The sequence below is a fragment of the Callithrix jacchus genome, chromosome 13, assembly GCF_049354715.1.
Source record: "Callithrix jacchus isolate 240 chromosome 13, calJac240_pri, whole genome shotgun sequence".
Classification (NCBI taxonomy): Eukaryota; Metazoa; Chordata; class Mammalia; order Primates; family Cebidae; genus Callithrix; species Callithrix jacchus.
In genome coordinates this window covers 15,688,826-15,704,887 of record NC_133514.1, presented here as the reverse complement: position 1 = coordinate 15,704,887, position 16,062 = coordinate 15,688,826, and the positions used below count along the sequence as shown (strand labels likewise).

General features: G+C 40.9%; 1 protein-coding gene and 3 long non-coding RNA genes across 6 annotated transcripts in view; 3 read left to right on the top strand and 1 right to left on the bottom strand.

The window, feature by feature from the left end:
* The window catches only part of LOC108587996 (uncharacterized), a 199,971-nt gene extending 196,332 nt beyond the window's left edge, over positions 1-3,639 (top strand). For both annotated transcript variants that reach the window (XR_008475887.2, XR_001906798.4), the window contains exon 4: positions 3,409-3,639. This is a non-coding gene — a long non-coding RNA (uncharacterized LOC108587996). The remainder of the gene's footprint in view (positions 1-3,408) is intronic.
* Positions 722-16,062, bottom strand: part of EBF2 (EBF transcription factor 2) — a 266,440-nt gene continuing 251,099 nt past the window's right edge. For both annotated transcript variants that reach the window (XM_054243728.2, XM_008979094.5), the window contains exons 15-16: positions 8,369-8,536; positions 722-3,638 (exon numbers count right to left, since the gene is read on the bottom strand). In XM_054243728.2, coding sequence (XP_054099703.1) covers positions 3,607-3,638; positions 8,369-8,536 — 200 coding nt within the window. In that variant the 3' untranslated portion in view covers positions 722-3,606. The remainder of the gene's footprint in view (positions 3,639-8,368; positions 8,537-16,062) is intronic.
* LOC144578929 (uncharacterized) lies at positions 3,976-16,046 on the top strand. The gene is made up of 4 exons (XR_013525499.1): positions 3,976-4,098; positions 4,237-4,352; positions 7,015-7,086; positions 15,962-16,046. It is a non-coding gene; the product is annotated as an uncharacterized LOC144578929 (long non-coding RNA).
* LOC144578930 (uncharacterized) lies at positions 7,600-9,639 on the top strand. The gene is made up of 3 exons (XR_013525500.1): positions 7,600-7,713; positions 8,462-8,543; positions 9,518-9,639. It is a non-coding gene; the product is annotated as an uncharacterized LOC144578930 (long non-coding RNA).

Here is a 16,062-nt window from a genome sequence, read left to right as displayed (position 1 = left end):
TTTTAAGTACACTTGTGAATGGAAAAATCACATGTGGGATCCAGTTCTCCTGAGTGTGCTTTGTAAATTTCCCTTGGCGTGTCTTTATGTTGTCCTTCCCATCTGGGGTGCTCACTAACCTCATTCCTCTACTGCAAAACTGATGGTCCAGCCTTGCCTCCTGTGATGAAACCCTCTCTGACAGCTCCAACCTTCTGTGCTGGGTGTCTTCTCTGAGCCTCTGCAGCCTCCTTGTCTTCCTGAGTGAGCTATTGCCTATGTACCGTTTTCTTCCATGGGTACACATCTCACTTGTTTCCTATGATTTAAGAAGAGACCTGAAGTCTTTGTGTTCTAGCCTGCGATTCTTCAGCCAGTGTCTGATGGCTCAAGTTATAACATATGTTCAACAAGCAATTTCAAATCAGGGGAGACTGCCCACCTACCTCAGGAATTCTATACAGCCAAAATCCAACAGAGCAAATAGGATCCTTTCAGTTTTGAGGCATTTTTATGAATGAATTTGAACAGATGGATATATAGATTAATAGATACAGAAAAATGAACAAAAGTCATACTCTCTCCTTGAAGGGAGTAACTTACTACACATTCCATGTCAACAAAATCTATGGTAAGATTTCCTCAAATAGAACTCAGGGACCAGTGTTAGGAGAAAATTCCCAACGTTAAGAACAAATCCCAAACTACCACTCCAAAAAAATAAAAAGCAAAGGTCCACTCATTTTTACAGTACAAAAATTTTATTTTTTTGTTAGGATAATTTAAAGTTTAAAACTGAAGTAGACATATTCATTTTACAAACAAGATACTCTTTAAGTAAGACCATTAAAAACAGTAAACAAAAAAGCTGTCTTTACAAAAAGCTCTGTGCATAGCAACTTGATACTGTAAATAACTGACAAAGCGAAACTAAGATGAAACTGTACAGTTCGAAAATGAGACTCCACTGTACAAAAAGGTAGAGAAGTTAATGGTTTTTAAACCATGCATATTGAAATGTGCAAAGAAACTGAGAAGAATTACAATGCTATAACAAAAGAATGAGATAAATAATGAAGTAAATTGTCCCTTTAAATGAAAAAGAAATCTTACACAGCTCCTCTTACAAACATAGGATAGAGTTTGTAGTTAACTATAGAAATACTCGTATTCCAAGTGGCACAAAAAAATAACCTGGGGAATGACTGAATAGCAATGACTAATGAGGACAGGGTAGCTTTGTTTTTAATTTATTAGTACACTAAAAATAATCCTTACACACATTTGTACAATTAAATAGGTCTGTTGCTGCCAGGGTTCTGGCTGAATGGTCAAGGATGTCTGGTATTTAGTTACACACATTTTTCGGTGTAAAGCTACCAACAAATTCTACAATCATTTTGAAGACAGTACTGCACTCATCTTCATGCAAGAGGAAAATTCACAGGTTCTAAAAGCAATGCTACTGAAAAAAAACATTTCCTTATGTTGGATTGGCTCAAATCCAGGGCTAAACATGCTTAATTTTGTTCTGCCTTCACTTTTGGAAGGTAACGTTCATATTCTACACATTCTTCCCCTTCCATCAATCAGTCTCACTGGGGAACTTTTTCTCCTACATTTCTGTGTATTTTGGTGCTTTAAGCCCTGACTATGAGGGACTGTCAGCAGTACTTATAAGCATGCCAGGTTTCTAAAACCTTGGATTCTCATGTGCATAGAAATCATATAAGTCATACTGGGTAATTCCAGAATGGATTAAAGGCAAATAAGACAGTTGGGGCTGGATAGGTGTGGGGCTGCATCCACAGGTCAAAGAGAAGGTATGCAGAATTAATGAAGTCATCTAAAATTGGCTCAGATGCACTCATGATGTGTTTCCGTGAGTGCTGCATCTATTTCTAATGCTGGAATCCCAACCAAGAACCCCAAACTAAGTCTGTGTATAAACTCTACTGTGGTGCTAATGAGTCGGGAGAACCCCAACATGAAAACAAGTGACATCCTCATTGGCAATCCAAATATGCCTGGATATGTCTCTAGGATCACACAGGCTTTCAAGAATCAACCACTGTTAGCAGCTAAGGCAAGTTTCTTCCTCCCTAAGAGCTAGTCACAGAAAAATGAAGAGCCCAACAAAGGGCTGGGTAACTGTGCTGCATAGAACACAGAGGCCCCTAATCTCTGGATCTCCCACGAATCTAGTCTTCCTTTTCTTTCAACAAAAGAAGACGGGATTAGGGCTTTTAATATCCCTCTCTCATACCCCATCTCATTCTTGACTAGAGGCAATGACGAGTGGGATAGCTATGTTTTTCAAGAGAGTTTAATGCCATAAAAGAGGAAATTTACAGAGAGAGGAAAAGACCTGGAAGTTCTAAGACTGACTCTTAAGAGTCCACGAAACAGAGTTATCTTCTCGAAGTCCTGTTTCTGAAGTTCTATGGGGCTATGTACCTCTGTACTGAAGCAGGCACCCAAAGAGGAGGGTATGGTGGAGTTCTGGTGAGGAAAAATTCCCAAAGGGTCCCTTAGTTAAGAATAATCTGTGGTTTTGGCTCTGCTAGAAGGTGAGACGCTTCTTTCCTTGGGATGCTGAAAGCCTGAGACACACTCAAACATGGGAATTCTCTGGACTGTGCAGGGGAGAATGTGTTGAAAGCTAATAGGAATTTTAAAAAAATATTCACAAAGCCTGTGGACTACTTAGAAATCAGACGGAGCTGGGAATGAATTGATGGGTTGGAATATTTTTTGCATGTGCTAGAGTCTCTGTTTCTGCATTATATTGTTCTGTGGGAATCTACATGTTCTTGCCCTTGGGTCAAAAAAATGATGGAAAAGCGGAGATGCAGGACAGGGGATAAGAATCTAGTTAAGTAACCGCAGTAATAATCACACACCTTTAAAACTTGGTACTACATGTTTGCATCATTTTCATTTTACATCAGGAAGAGAAATTCCTTTCTTCCAAAAGAAAGGTCTTAATTTCTACCTCTACTTACAATAAGTTACACGTTTATTTATTTAAATAATTGTAAAACATTTTAAAATTTTTCCCTTTTTTTGTTCATTTTCTGTTTAAAGAGATTAAGCTATAAGCAAACACACATACAACATTTCATCATTCAATTCGGGTTTCGTTTTAAGAAAGTCTTCCATGCTGGTACCCTGTTTTGTTCAATTTTTTTTTCTGCATAAACTAAATTGGTATCTGAAAGGCTTCATAGAAAATAGAAACTTTCAATTTTTTTTTCCTACAAAGAAAAACAAATAGTATCCAAAATATTAAGCATTAATCGTTTGCCAATTTTTTCTTAAATATTTTACAAACATAGGAAGGTGGTTTTCATAATGTTCATAACAAAGAATTGCATTTCTGCTTTTAGCACTGACTACGTCAATGATGTCTTTCGTCCTTGTCCCTAGGAGGGTCAGTTTGTGTAGCCACCATCAAAGCTTTAGGAGGACATGGGACCAAGTAAGATGCCGGCTCCTTGCAGACCCAAGTGTGTCCATCGTGTTCGTGTGGGGGCACCGCTCCCCACCTCAAAGAGCTCATAGTGCTTTCTTCATTACTGGTCCATCAGAGTAAGTAGTTTTGTGCTATAAGAAAGCAGTTCTTCTTTACATCGGGGGTACAACGAGTCCAGTCATGGCTGCAAGGAAAGAGTGGCACAGGAATGAAATGTGGTGACTTTTTATGATCAAGGCTATGACAGAGTGAGGGATATGGGATGGGAATGATGGAGACTGTGCCCTCAGCTGATATGTGGACCAGTTCTCCAGGTTTGGTCTAGCAGACAGCCCATTAAAGGCACTGAAGCCCTATGGAATCACTGAAGTACCAGGAAACCTTAGTGAAGTTTTGCCTGGGAGGCCAGGAGTTACATTTTGTTTTATATTAATGGGTTGAATAAATGAGATAACAGATGTAAACATTAAATTGTAATATATGCATGATATATTTTTTTATTTGACTAAAATAATTACCAGATTATACTGCTCCAAATCACTTAGTGGGAACAGGAAACAGAAGTCCATGTGCTGAGCCTGTTGATTTACCAGGGCATCATTTATAACAAATCGGGCTTTTTATCCACCCCCGACGCTTCTTGGGTGAGTGCTTTTTTTTTTTTTTAAGCTCATCTTCCTTTGGTACTCACTGCAGATGTGTGATGCTCGCTGCTAATGAATGCTGATTACTGCAATAGAAGACTCCATCTCGTTTATCAGTTCCCACTCTCTTATTTTTAGGCGGAACCTTGCTGTGTGACGCAGGCTGGAGTGCAGTGGTGCCATCTCAGCTCACAGAAACCTTCTGGGTTCAAGCAATTCTCCAGCCTTTACCTCCTGAGTAGCTGGGACTACAGGTATGTGCCACCATGCCTGGCTAATTATATTTTTAGTAGAGATGGGGTTTCACCATGTTGGCAAGGCTTGTCTTGAACTCCTGGCCTCAGGTGATCCACCCACTTCGGCCTCCCAAAATGTTGGAATTACAGGTGTGAGCCACTGTGCCCAGCCCCCAGGTCCCAGTCTTCATCGCACTAGAGAAATGCAGTAGTCCAATGCCCGTCTGGGTGGAATCACTTCTAAGGGTTTCCCTAGGTGAGGTAAATAAAGCAGCACCGGCACAATGTGGAAAAATCCCACAGCAAAATGTATTCCTCCGACTTGGCTTTCAGAACAGGAGCCCGTGGGATTTTCATGTTCTTGGAAAATGGCAGAATAGTTTCTTTGCATCGCAGTCTTTAAAATCATATCTAGCGTTTGATTCTTTGCATTTTATTATCTACGTTGCATCAAAGGAATTATTCAATATAATAGAAGCACTTTGCTGAGTGTTGCTTACTAAGCTTCCAAGGAAATGGCTGAAATTCTCTGTTTCTCAACCTTTCTATCTCTCTCACACACTCTGCCTCTTTTTTTCCACATCACCTAGTTCTCTCCAGCAAAATTGTCAGCCATCTCTTTCCCTGCCCATCCAGCCTTTATTGAATGTTTGTGAGATCTGGATTAAGGTCTTACACAGCTAGCAAAGCCTTAATTATTTTTGCCTGTATTACTATATATTGAATCAATGTAACTTTTCAATAAAGGCAGTTCAATTTTGGACGCTCCCTGATGACTTAGAGACACAGCAACCCTAGTAATTATCCCAGAGTGTAGTAGGTGTTTTTTTTTTTTTTCTTGGAGGGAGCTGGAAAATGATTCATAGTATGTAATATTATCTCAACAATCTATGCTCATCACCTGGAAATGAGGCCTGATAAATGAGATAGAAGGTGGAACAATGAACGCTGTATGTGGAGCTCTCTGGCAGTGGATTTCTGACTCAAATTCTGAACTTAAATTTGTCTATTATATTTAAAACTCCTGGTTGGGCATGGTGGCTCATGCCTGTAATCCCAGCACTTTAGGAGGCTGAGGCGAGAGAATCTCTGGAGCCCAGGAGTTTAAGATCAGCCTGGGCAACATGGCGAAAAGCCATCTCTACGAAAAATACAAAACTTAGCCATGGTGGTACATGCCTATAGTCCCAGCTACTCAGGAGGCTGAGGTGGAGGAATCTCCTACTGAGCCTGGGCTCAGGAGATTCCTCCACCTCAGCCTCCTGAGTAGCCCTAAATTGACAGGTGCTTTTATTTCTCTCCTCCCACACCTCCTCAAAAAATGTTGTCTTTTAAAAAGACGACATATGGGGGTATGGTGTATACTGCACAGGTAACTGGTGCACCAAAATCTCAAAAATCACCACTAAAGAATTTACCCATGTCATCAAAAGCCACCTCTACCCCCCAAAATTATTGAAATTTTCTTTATATTTGAGATATGGGGTCTTGCTGTGTTGCACAGGTAGGCCTCAAGCAATCCTTCTGCCTCAGCCTCCCCAGTATCTGGGACCATAGTTGTGTGCCACCACACCTGGCCCCTTCCTTTCAAGGTTCAAATCACCAGAGGAATATGGAGGGAACAGAAGGATTCAAGTGATATTTGGAACCTTGCAGTGACTCTAGAAATGAAGCTAGAGCCTAGAGCCTGTGCCTACATGCAACCAACCAAATCATTGCTCCAATAAACCTATCAATCAGGAATGTGCTGCTCAGCCCAAGCATCCTGAGGGGTGGTGGCCAGAAGTTTGGGTAGCTGGGGACCCTGGAGAAGGTCTTCTGCCCGTTTCTGCTGCAGCTGCCCTCAAAGGGAACCTAAGAGCAAGCAAGGTTTCCTTCCAGCTCTTTGGGCTGATTCAAACCAGACTTCAGTAACACCACAGGAACCTTGCTCATGCAGGAAGAGGTGGGGTGGGGATGACAGGCCCTGAGTCTGTACAAAACTTGTCCCGGCCACCCTGTAGGCTGAGAGCCAGGCAAAACAGACGGAGAAGATCTGAAACAACCAGCTCCACCTCCCTGCGAGAGAGGAGGTGGGGAAGGGATGACAAGTGGAAGTCAAGTATGCTTTTTTCCTTTAAGTGAACCTGAACATATCTGCTAAGTGGCCAGGGAGGAGGAAAGGGTAGCATCCATCCTGTCTTCCTCCTGTCCAATGCAGAGGAAAGCCTGCACCCTTCCTTGGTCTGTTTCAATCTGCATTTCTGTCAGTAAGACTAGTTGGGTCTCCACTCAGTTTAAGGTCCATGAATAAAACCAGAGGACTTAACAAGAGGAAACACCAACACTGCAGAGATTGGAAAGTACAGTGAATATTCAGCAATCATTTTCATTTCCCCACCTGGAGATGAAAGCATCATGGAAAAAGCTCTGGGCACATCCCCTAAGAATGGGATGGAAACCACTGGTCTTTGATAAAAGACAGAGCAGGTGGAGACACTCAGATACAGGCTCAGCCTATTTCTCTAAGAATTAGACATCTGGGTGAAAATCCCTGCCAAAAAAATCCATTAAATTTCCAGATGTTTCCAACTACTCACACATTGGGTGGCATAGAGACCCAGCTGCTTTGTCTAGTTAGAAGGAAAAGAATTATCAGCAATGTTTCTGAGGGCTGGGTTTTCCTTTCTGGTTTTGACAGTTTCTTTGTCATGTCACTTGACTTCCAGAAGACACCATCATCTCCAATGCTGGGATGGCACAGGAACCTAAGGTAACTCCCAGAGCTCTGCTCAGCCACAAGGGGAGAATGGCCTCTTACAAGCGTCCCAGAATCATTAGGAACTTACACTCTACCATCAAACCATCAGGCCGATGCCATCCCGAGGGCAGTGCAGCCCATCCAAGGTTCTCCATCAAGCACTGCTGACCTCACAGGCTTTGATCCATGAGGGGTTAAAGAAATCTCTTCCCTTTTTAGTTTTACCTAACGCTGCTTGTTGTAAACGTTTTTGTGTCAAGACATGAGAGGAGCAGCCTAAAAGTAAAGTGGGTTGCAAGTGAGCCCCAATCCTCAGCAGTTTCCAATTTGCTCTTTCGTTGTTGGCTGCCCCCCATCCACGATAAGATGATTCAATTCTCATATACTCATTACATTTGTGTTAGGTCATGCCACGTTGTATTTTAGAACATTGCTCAAAAATGGGTTTGATGGATGACATTAATTTTTGTTCTTAGAAACTGCCTGTCTTTTCCTCTTTTTGTCTCTACTCTCCACAACCCCCTACTCAGGCACCTGCTATCAATTTGACTTGCATGTAACTAGAATTCTCAGAACTTGTTGGTTGCTCCTGCTGGCTCCTGTCTGCGTGTGCCAAGAGGACATGCAGGCACTGTGACAGTAAGCAGAAAGCACCACATGGCATCCTATAGGGTGGGTGACAGAGAGAGCACAGAATGGCTTCGTGGACAGCATAGGGCTAGGAAGTCCAGACACGCCTCTACTGTATGTATGGCTCTACCATGGTTAATTCCATGACCTGCAGAGTTTGCTGATGTCTGTTTTCCCCATCTTGCTTTGTGTTACTATTTTTTGAGATGGAGTTTTGCTCTTGTTGCCCAGGCTGGAGTGCAGTGGCGCGATCTCCACTCACTGCAACTTCCACCTCCCAGGTTCAAGTGATTCTCCTGCCTCAGCCTCCTGACTAGCTGGGATTACAGCACCCCCAACCACACCTAGTTGATTTTTATATTTTTACTAGACATGGGGTTTGGCCAGGCTGGTCTTGAACTCCTGACCTTCAAGTGATCCATCGGCCTTGGCCTCCCAAAGTGCTGGGATTACAGGCATGAGCCACCGCACCTGGCCCCATTTTACTTTTAGCGGGAGCCCTTGCCTGGCTCTGTGTGTCATTCATGTCCTATGATGAGAAGAGCAAAGCATCTCTTTGGAGATAAATGGCTGGAGCTATACGATGATGTACTGTTGGCTCCTACTTTGCCAACACTAGGGTATACTGCATCATGTGTATCCCCAAAGTAGAACCCTCACCTACCTCTGAATCCATTTCCATTGCCACTGGAGCAGGCAGGTGAAGGGGAGCCTTGGGGCCTGATGACAGGGGCAAAGGCACTCTTCTGTTTGACAGCAGGAAAAACTGAAGAGGAAAATGGGAGGATGGAGGATGTACTGGAAGATCCAACGGTGGGACTTGATGACATGACTGGAAAGTAAACACACAATCCTCATTTAGAAATTAAGATCTTCCTTCAGTTCACACACTTGGCATACATTTATTGAGAAATTGTTAATTTCCAGGCATTGTTCCAGATCACAGGGATTAAAAAAAAAAGTTGAATGTGACAACATTCCTACCCTGTCCAGTGGGAGGAATAGACACATAAAACAATATGGTAATGATCCTATTAGAGGAAGGGACCCAATGCCCAGGAGATGCAGACAGCAGAGGGCTCTTCTGCTGGGGAGAATTAGGAAGGCATCTTCAGGAAGTGGTGGTAGACCAGGTCTTCATTCATGAGTAGAAGCTTGACAAGAGAGAAGAATGACACCAGACATGCCTGAAAAATCAAATCTACCCAGCAATGGAAATCACTTTTACACCCTGCAGAAAGTCCTATCTGGGAGCTATGTACCTCCTCAGTATCTCCAAAGGCTCCAGGGGTTTGGTCTGTAGGGTTATCATCTTCTCAGAGTGCCATCTCTATGGGCCACTTCCTCATTAAATGTAAAAGTTTATTAACATTCATAAGATTGCCTCCCTCTCCCATACTTTCAGTGCTCCTGGGAAGTATAGCTGCAAGTCAGTCTCTCCTGACACGATGTTAGGAAAAAAACACCAATATTAATGACATTAGCATTAAAATGACTTAAGGGAAACCAAAAGCTGAGCGTTGTAATTTCCAAGAAAAATAAAAGCAGTTTACACGAGGAAGGACTCCACCAAGTTACATCATGCAAGACGACAATTTTATCTTCTGTGTTCAACTTAAGAGAGGGGTAAACCAGAGTACACAAGGGTAAAACTCTTAGATACAACACCTTATAGTATAAGGTCAAGTTTTAGGCACTTGTGTTAGCATAATTCCCAGAGTTTTTAACCGTCCAAGTCACATGACCTGATAAAAGTATGGTTGGAGCCTAATGACAAAGCCCAGCAGTGCTAACTCTAGCTTTGTATTTTCAGTGGACCAACTGTCTCTGAAAGTGAGGACATGGGCGAGACTTAGGAGTGAAAGACCAAGTACAAGGTGAACTGAAGGTCAGATGTTCTGATGTCCATGGACGACTCTACCTTCATTTCCCCTCCCTCCCTACACAAATATATTTTGGGCCACGTCTACCCAATTGCCCGTATAAAGCACTTCTACAGCACACCTCCCATAGGATGTCTTTTATGGCCGAACCAAAATCCAAAGACTTCAGATGAAGAGCTTTCTCTAAAAACTTCTTATCCTTAAAGTACTCTTGATTTAAAGAGCTATGCATCTGAGTACATAGGGGAGCATCACACACTGGGGTTTGCTGGGGGAGCTAGGGGAGGGACAGCAGGGTTGGGGAGGTTGGAGAGGGGATAACATGGGGAGAAATGCCAGATGTGGGTGACAAGGTGGATGGAGGCAGCAAACCACATTGCCATACAAGCCTGCATGATCTGCACATGTACCCCAGAATCTAAAGTACAATGAAAAAAAACTGGAAAGGAGAACAAAGTTCTGGAAGAATCTCATCTAATACTTGAACATGTAAATGAATAAAAGCAGTGTTGGGCTAATTCGCATCATAAGACAGGACACAGGGTTAAGTGTTAGGAGTGGGTCTTATTCATGGTTCTGAGCAAAATCTCTTCTAGCCTTGGGTTTGGCATTAGTGAAATAGAAAAACAAAAGAAAAAAAAAAAAAAAAAATCCAAAGCAGAAAAGCCCCAACCAACTAAGGCACAGAATTAGAGGCCAAAGAGAAGCTGAGACTTAGTAGGCCCTGATTCTACCATGGTCCAATATCTGTGATACTACGTAATCCACGTGCGCCCCCAAATGGTGCCTTCGTTTCTGTCTTCAACAGCAGAACCTCCCCTCAGACATCACCATTGAAGAGGTTTTTATGATGTGAATTACGCATTCACACACACTCCATCCCATTTATATTCAGCAAATGACTCACTAGTACAGATAATTATTTTCTAATAACAGATTTCAATGGGAAGTAGGGCCCATTAGATCAAAAATGGTTCCCTCGCAGTGGAAGGAGAAACATCTCAAGCTTTACTAAGTAACATGAAGGAATTGTTGCAGAGTTGAATAAATACTTGCCTGTGTTAAATATTTTTTACAACAATTTGGTAAAAATGCCAAAATGCATTCAAATTAATTTAAATTTTGAAGCAGCTATAATAAAACTACTAAAAGGAATTTGAATTTGTGCATTTTGGTAAACACAATTACCGTGTTTGTTTGTTTCACAAAATAACACTGTACGAGACAGGAAGCTTTGTTTAAAAATTTTCTTACATCGTAAGAAAGCATTTATCTTCATCTGTGAAATCACAGTTGTACTAACAGAAATAGTTAGACAAATCTTTAGAGCACAACAGAGTTCAGAAACAGACCTGGCTATAGATGGGAATTAATACTTAATAAAGGTGACATTTCATATTAGTAGGAAAATAAATGCATGGAAAAATACACTAACCATTTGGAGACTAAGTTTAGAGTACTTCCTCATGTTAAACACTGAAGTAAATCTGAATAGATTAAAAAGTTATTTCTAAGAGCAGAAAAAAGTGCTAGTAGAGATATTAGGATGGTTAGAAGTTTACAAAGTAGATTTACTGCATAATGAAAACCTACCACAAACACAAAAAGGCAAATGACGGATTAAGAAAAATATTTGCAACACTTATTTAGATATACTTATATGCTCAATAGCTCATAAGTTTTCATAAGTTAATTGGAAAAAGAAAAACACCCCAAGAGAAAAATGGGCAAAGGACATAAAGAAAATCAAATAAAAATGACCAAGAGAGATCCATATAGAAACACTCAAACTGATTCGCAATAAAATGCTAAAGAAAACAGTAACAAGATCTTATTTTCCACTTACTAAATAGGTAAAGAAAAACTTAACCGGGTGGGGAAACATACATTCTTTCTTTTCTGAGGGCAGAATTAACCTCTCTGAAGGGACGTTGGCAATATGTATCAAAGTATTTTAAAATGTGCACATCCTTTGACCCACTCATTTAGTCTCTAGAAATTAATCCCAAAGAGAGAGTCACAACTGTGCCAAAAATAAGAGGTTCAAGGGCATTTTTATAATATGAGAAACTGGGAAGTGACCCACAATAGGGCAGATTATATTTAGGGTATGCAGTAGAAAGCAATGCCAATATTAAAACTAACGTCCTAGAATATTTAATCACATGGAAATAGACACCTCTTCAGATGAGAAAAACAGATTACATAACACTCATATTAAGCTCCCTTTACTTTTTAAAAATAAACATAGAAAAGTCTAGAAGGATGTGATACACATCCAAAATTTTAGCAATGGTATCTCTGACCGATGGGATTATGAATATCCTTAAATGTATTGCTTTCACTTGTCCATATCTTCAGAATTTTCTACAGCAAGCATATTACTTTTCATACACAGTAGGAGAAACCAGTAAAGGCTATTACATTTAAAAGAGACAAAATCTCTATTTCTTTTGGAAGAAAATAATACAATCCTTAGCAATAGGCATAATGGAGTTTAAAAATAATTTTAACTTTCCTCTTTCACTTACTGCCTATACACAAAGTTGTCTGTTACATACTGTAACACCACTCCCCACCCTCCGCCCCCCCACTAAGAAAGCAAGGGACAAATAAATCCTCACATTCCTGGAAAACACTTGATGTTGCAGTCAACTTTTAAAAGTACACCTCAGTCCTCATATCTCTGTTCCCCATTCTTATGACCCAGGCCTGTATCACTGATGGATTTGATGGAGCCCAGCTTCCTCTCTATGACTCTGGTAATTTTACTGCTTTTCTTCCACCCTCTCTTTCATTGATCTTATGGCAGAATCTCATTAGTTGTGCATCAGAGCAGACACTGCAATTTTCAAAATGTATCTATCCATGACCGGAAGGCTATCCTTTAAAAAGTAACAATGGTTACCTCTGCATAGACACAGAGTGTACCATTTTTCTTTCCTCCTTTTTACTTCTATGTGTTTTTCAAGATGTCTGTAATGAGAATATTACTATTTTAGTAGGTTTTCTTTTCTGAAGAAGTAGAAATATATCAGAATTCAAAGAGGTGGTTCTTATGGTGGGAGTATGCTTTCTTTTAAAAATTATTTTCATACGTTCTATGTTTTCTATAATTTTAATATTTTACAATAGAAAAATATCTTAATATTTTTGTAACTATAAAATGATGGGAGCCCAGAACACGGTCTGAGACTCTGAATGTAACATAGGAATCTATGAGGACAGGTTGGATTCCTGCCTGTATGGATTCTGTCCCAAACTCTGCATACGCTTGGTGGCTATTCCGCTTTGGAAGGAGTGGTCCCCATGGGTGTTACAGGCTTGTTAAATAGACAGTCCTTTGGGACTGCAGAGAGAACCATTTTAGGAAAGTTAATTGCATGTACTTCCAATTGAGATTTTCTCTGGACATCTATCTCTCTATGGGTAAGGGCCAAAGTAAAGGCAAGTATGTCTGGCCCAGAAATCTGTGTGAACATGGGGAGTTAAGGAAAAACCACTTTTCTTTGTACAAGAATTGATTGGCTTGCATTGTCTCAGCTGGAACTCACCGGGCACATATCCTCCTTTGCATCGAGCCATTGCATTTTTTGGAGCTAAGGGGTCTGTCAGCATTTCATTATAACCGCCTATTGTCAGGACTTTAGAATTCAGCTATAAAAACTTGCACTGAGCTGGAACTTGGCACACTGCTACTGCCAGGAAGTAAAGTGTGTGTGTAAAATTGAAAAAGCATCTGTTTGGCCATTTTCTGAAGTAGTGCAAGAGCAGAAACAGTAAAGACGCAGGTTTCTGATACTCTACCTTGGCTGTCAGGCAAGTCTAACTTGACCAAGAAGCTTGGCTCTATTTCCTTCTTGTTTAGTGTCTCTGGCAAGTATTTGCTCCCTGGTATGGTCCAGCCACATCAGATGCATTAAAAAAATCATAGAACTGTGTTTTCAGACACAAGCAACTGAATTGACAAAAGGTTTTCCCCTGGGCTTTTCTTTCTTGTATTTCCCAGAGAAGTAAAGACTTGGCCGGCTAGAAATACAGGTCAGGTGCTATTGTAATGAACTCCACTGGGTATTCAGCATTTTTGGAGTAGGGGAATTCGATTGTAACGAATGTACTGTTTGGAATTTCATTGCTATCTTGAAACTCCTTCAGACCCTGCCTCCAAAAGTGGAGGTGCAAGCCATCACACCAGACCCAGCAGGTACAGGGAGGAGGTCTTCTCCAGTCCCTCTCTCCCTCTCCCAGTTGGGCAGGGTGCCCTCCTCTTTTTTCTATTCTGTGTCCACCATCTCATTTTAATCGGTAATTTGGTCATCAGTTTTCTTGTGGCAGTGGGTTTGAGTGATCATGAAAGAGCAGTAGAAGGAAGCTGTCACTGATGGGAGTGGAAGGGGTTTCTCTCCACCAAATAGGAAGAAACATGACGCAATTAACACCTGACTGTGCATTTTCATTCATCTTTTTTCCTCCATCCTCTTCACTACCACACTACGTACTGTATCATAAAAGTGATCATTTTTTATATACAAAACAACTATGATTCAACCTCATTCATACATAAATTATGAAATGTCCACTTTTGTAGACCAAAAATGGCCAAATAGAGGGAATTTCACATGGTTTAGCCTAATATTACACTATAAATATGTTAAATATTTCCTATATTATTGAATAATTTTAAAACACGGTATTCTGAGTGTGATGATGTGATCTAGTCCCTTTTTTCCTGGCTGTGAACTCTTAAGTCATTTAAGAGCTCTTCATCTCTTACAAGGGAAAATGATAATGATAATAATGACTGTATCCATGCTACAGGCTTGTTGTGAGGTTCTGACTGGACTCTAGATGTCAACATGCTTTTGAAGCTGCAAAGTGGAATGTAATTCATCTTATTGATGTCCCTATGGTAACATTGTTTACACAATGGATCTCTTGCCATTGCATCATTTATAGGAGTTGTTAAAGATGTGGTCTCTTTACCACACCAGACATCTTCTCCAGAGGAAGCATGGGAAAGACTCCCCAACATCTCAGTGACAGAAACAGCCACATTTCTTCTGAGTTACTTTGAAAAATAATGTGTGGACATAAAATCTTGTAACAAATAGTGTTTCTCTCTTTGCTTTAGCTTCTTGTAAACTCAGAACGAAATAAATGGCTCCCTTGAATAGACCAACTGGCATTAAGGCTTGCCCTGGTATTTATCTAATTTCCTGAGCCACATTTGTTTCTTTTAGTTTATTTTCTTGTTAGATCCTGCAGTCAAATAGGTAATACTTTCATATTACCTATTTGACTGCAAGAATTCCCCCAAACACTTCTTGGAACAAGATAAGGTAAAAAACAAATCAAGCAATCATTTATTTGTCTAGACCACTGTTATCTAATTAACTTGGGTCATCTGACAAGACACAACACAGAACTCATGTCTTTGCAGTAAGAAGATTTTTGTTGTACTAGAAGAACTGACCTCTACTACCTTTTGCTGCTTGGCTGTGTCCTTATCTCATCGTGTAGAGTGTATGAATCCAACCGATAATCCAGAAATAACTCATACATGTGTGTCCTCAGGGAACCAAAAGTCCAGAGACTATGAAAGGCAGCCTCTGTGACATGTCACTTCCTAGGCCATGGTGGACATGGCTGTGTGCTGCCCTTGACATGTCCTTGCTCTTGGCACAAGTGAACCACACTGGGTGAAAACAGGGCAAGGTGCAGAGACTTGCAACAAGACCCAGCATTTCAAGAACACTCTATTCAATCACTTCAGCCTCTCCATTTCAGCTTGTCCCCTGGCCTAAAGTGTTCCCTGGGTAGGTTTGAAAACTGTACTTTCTCAGGCTCCTGGGACCATTGTGTAACTTCCCAGCATTACCTCCCAAGGCAACACAAGTGGGGTTTTCACAACCTCCCAGAGCAGGGACTTTGCTGCTAGACCACAGATTAAGACGAAGAGGTTCTGTCACAATATATCACACGATTGCATGCAGTCAACTTCCACCTCTCTGGAGGTACTGAAGGGAGGGGAAAACCAGGTAGCTAAGTCAAAAAGAAGCATGGTGCGATATACAAAATAACTCAAAGTCATCGAATCTATGACCAAATTCTTAGCCTGCTCTATTCTAGCCATGTGATCTTAAGTCAGAAAACTGCAGTGAAACCAAACTTCCTTGTCTATAGCATAAAGATAAAGTTCTTCTACTATAAGGACACATGCACACGAATGTTCATTGCAGCACTGTTTACAATAGCAAAGACCTGGAATCAACCCAAATGCCCATTGATAATAGACTGGATTGGAAAAATGTGGCACATATACACCATGGAATATTATGCAGCAATCAGAAATGATGAGTTCGTGTCGTTTGTAGGGACATGGATGAATCTGGAAAACATCATCCTCAGCAAACTGACACAAGAACAGAAAATGAAACACCACATATTCTCACTCATAGGTGGGTGATGAAAAATG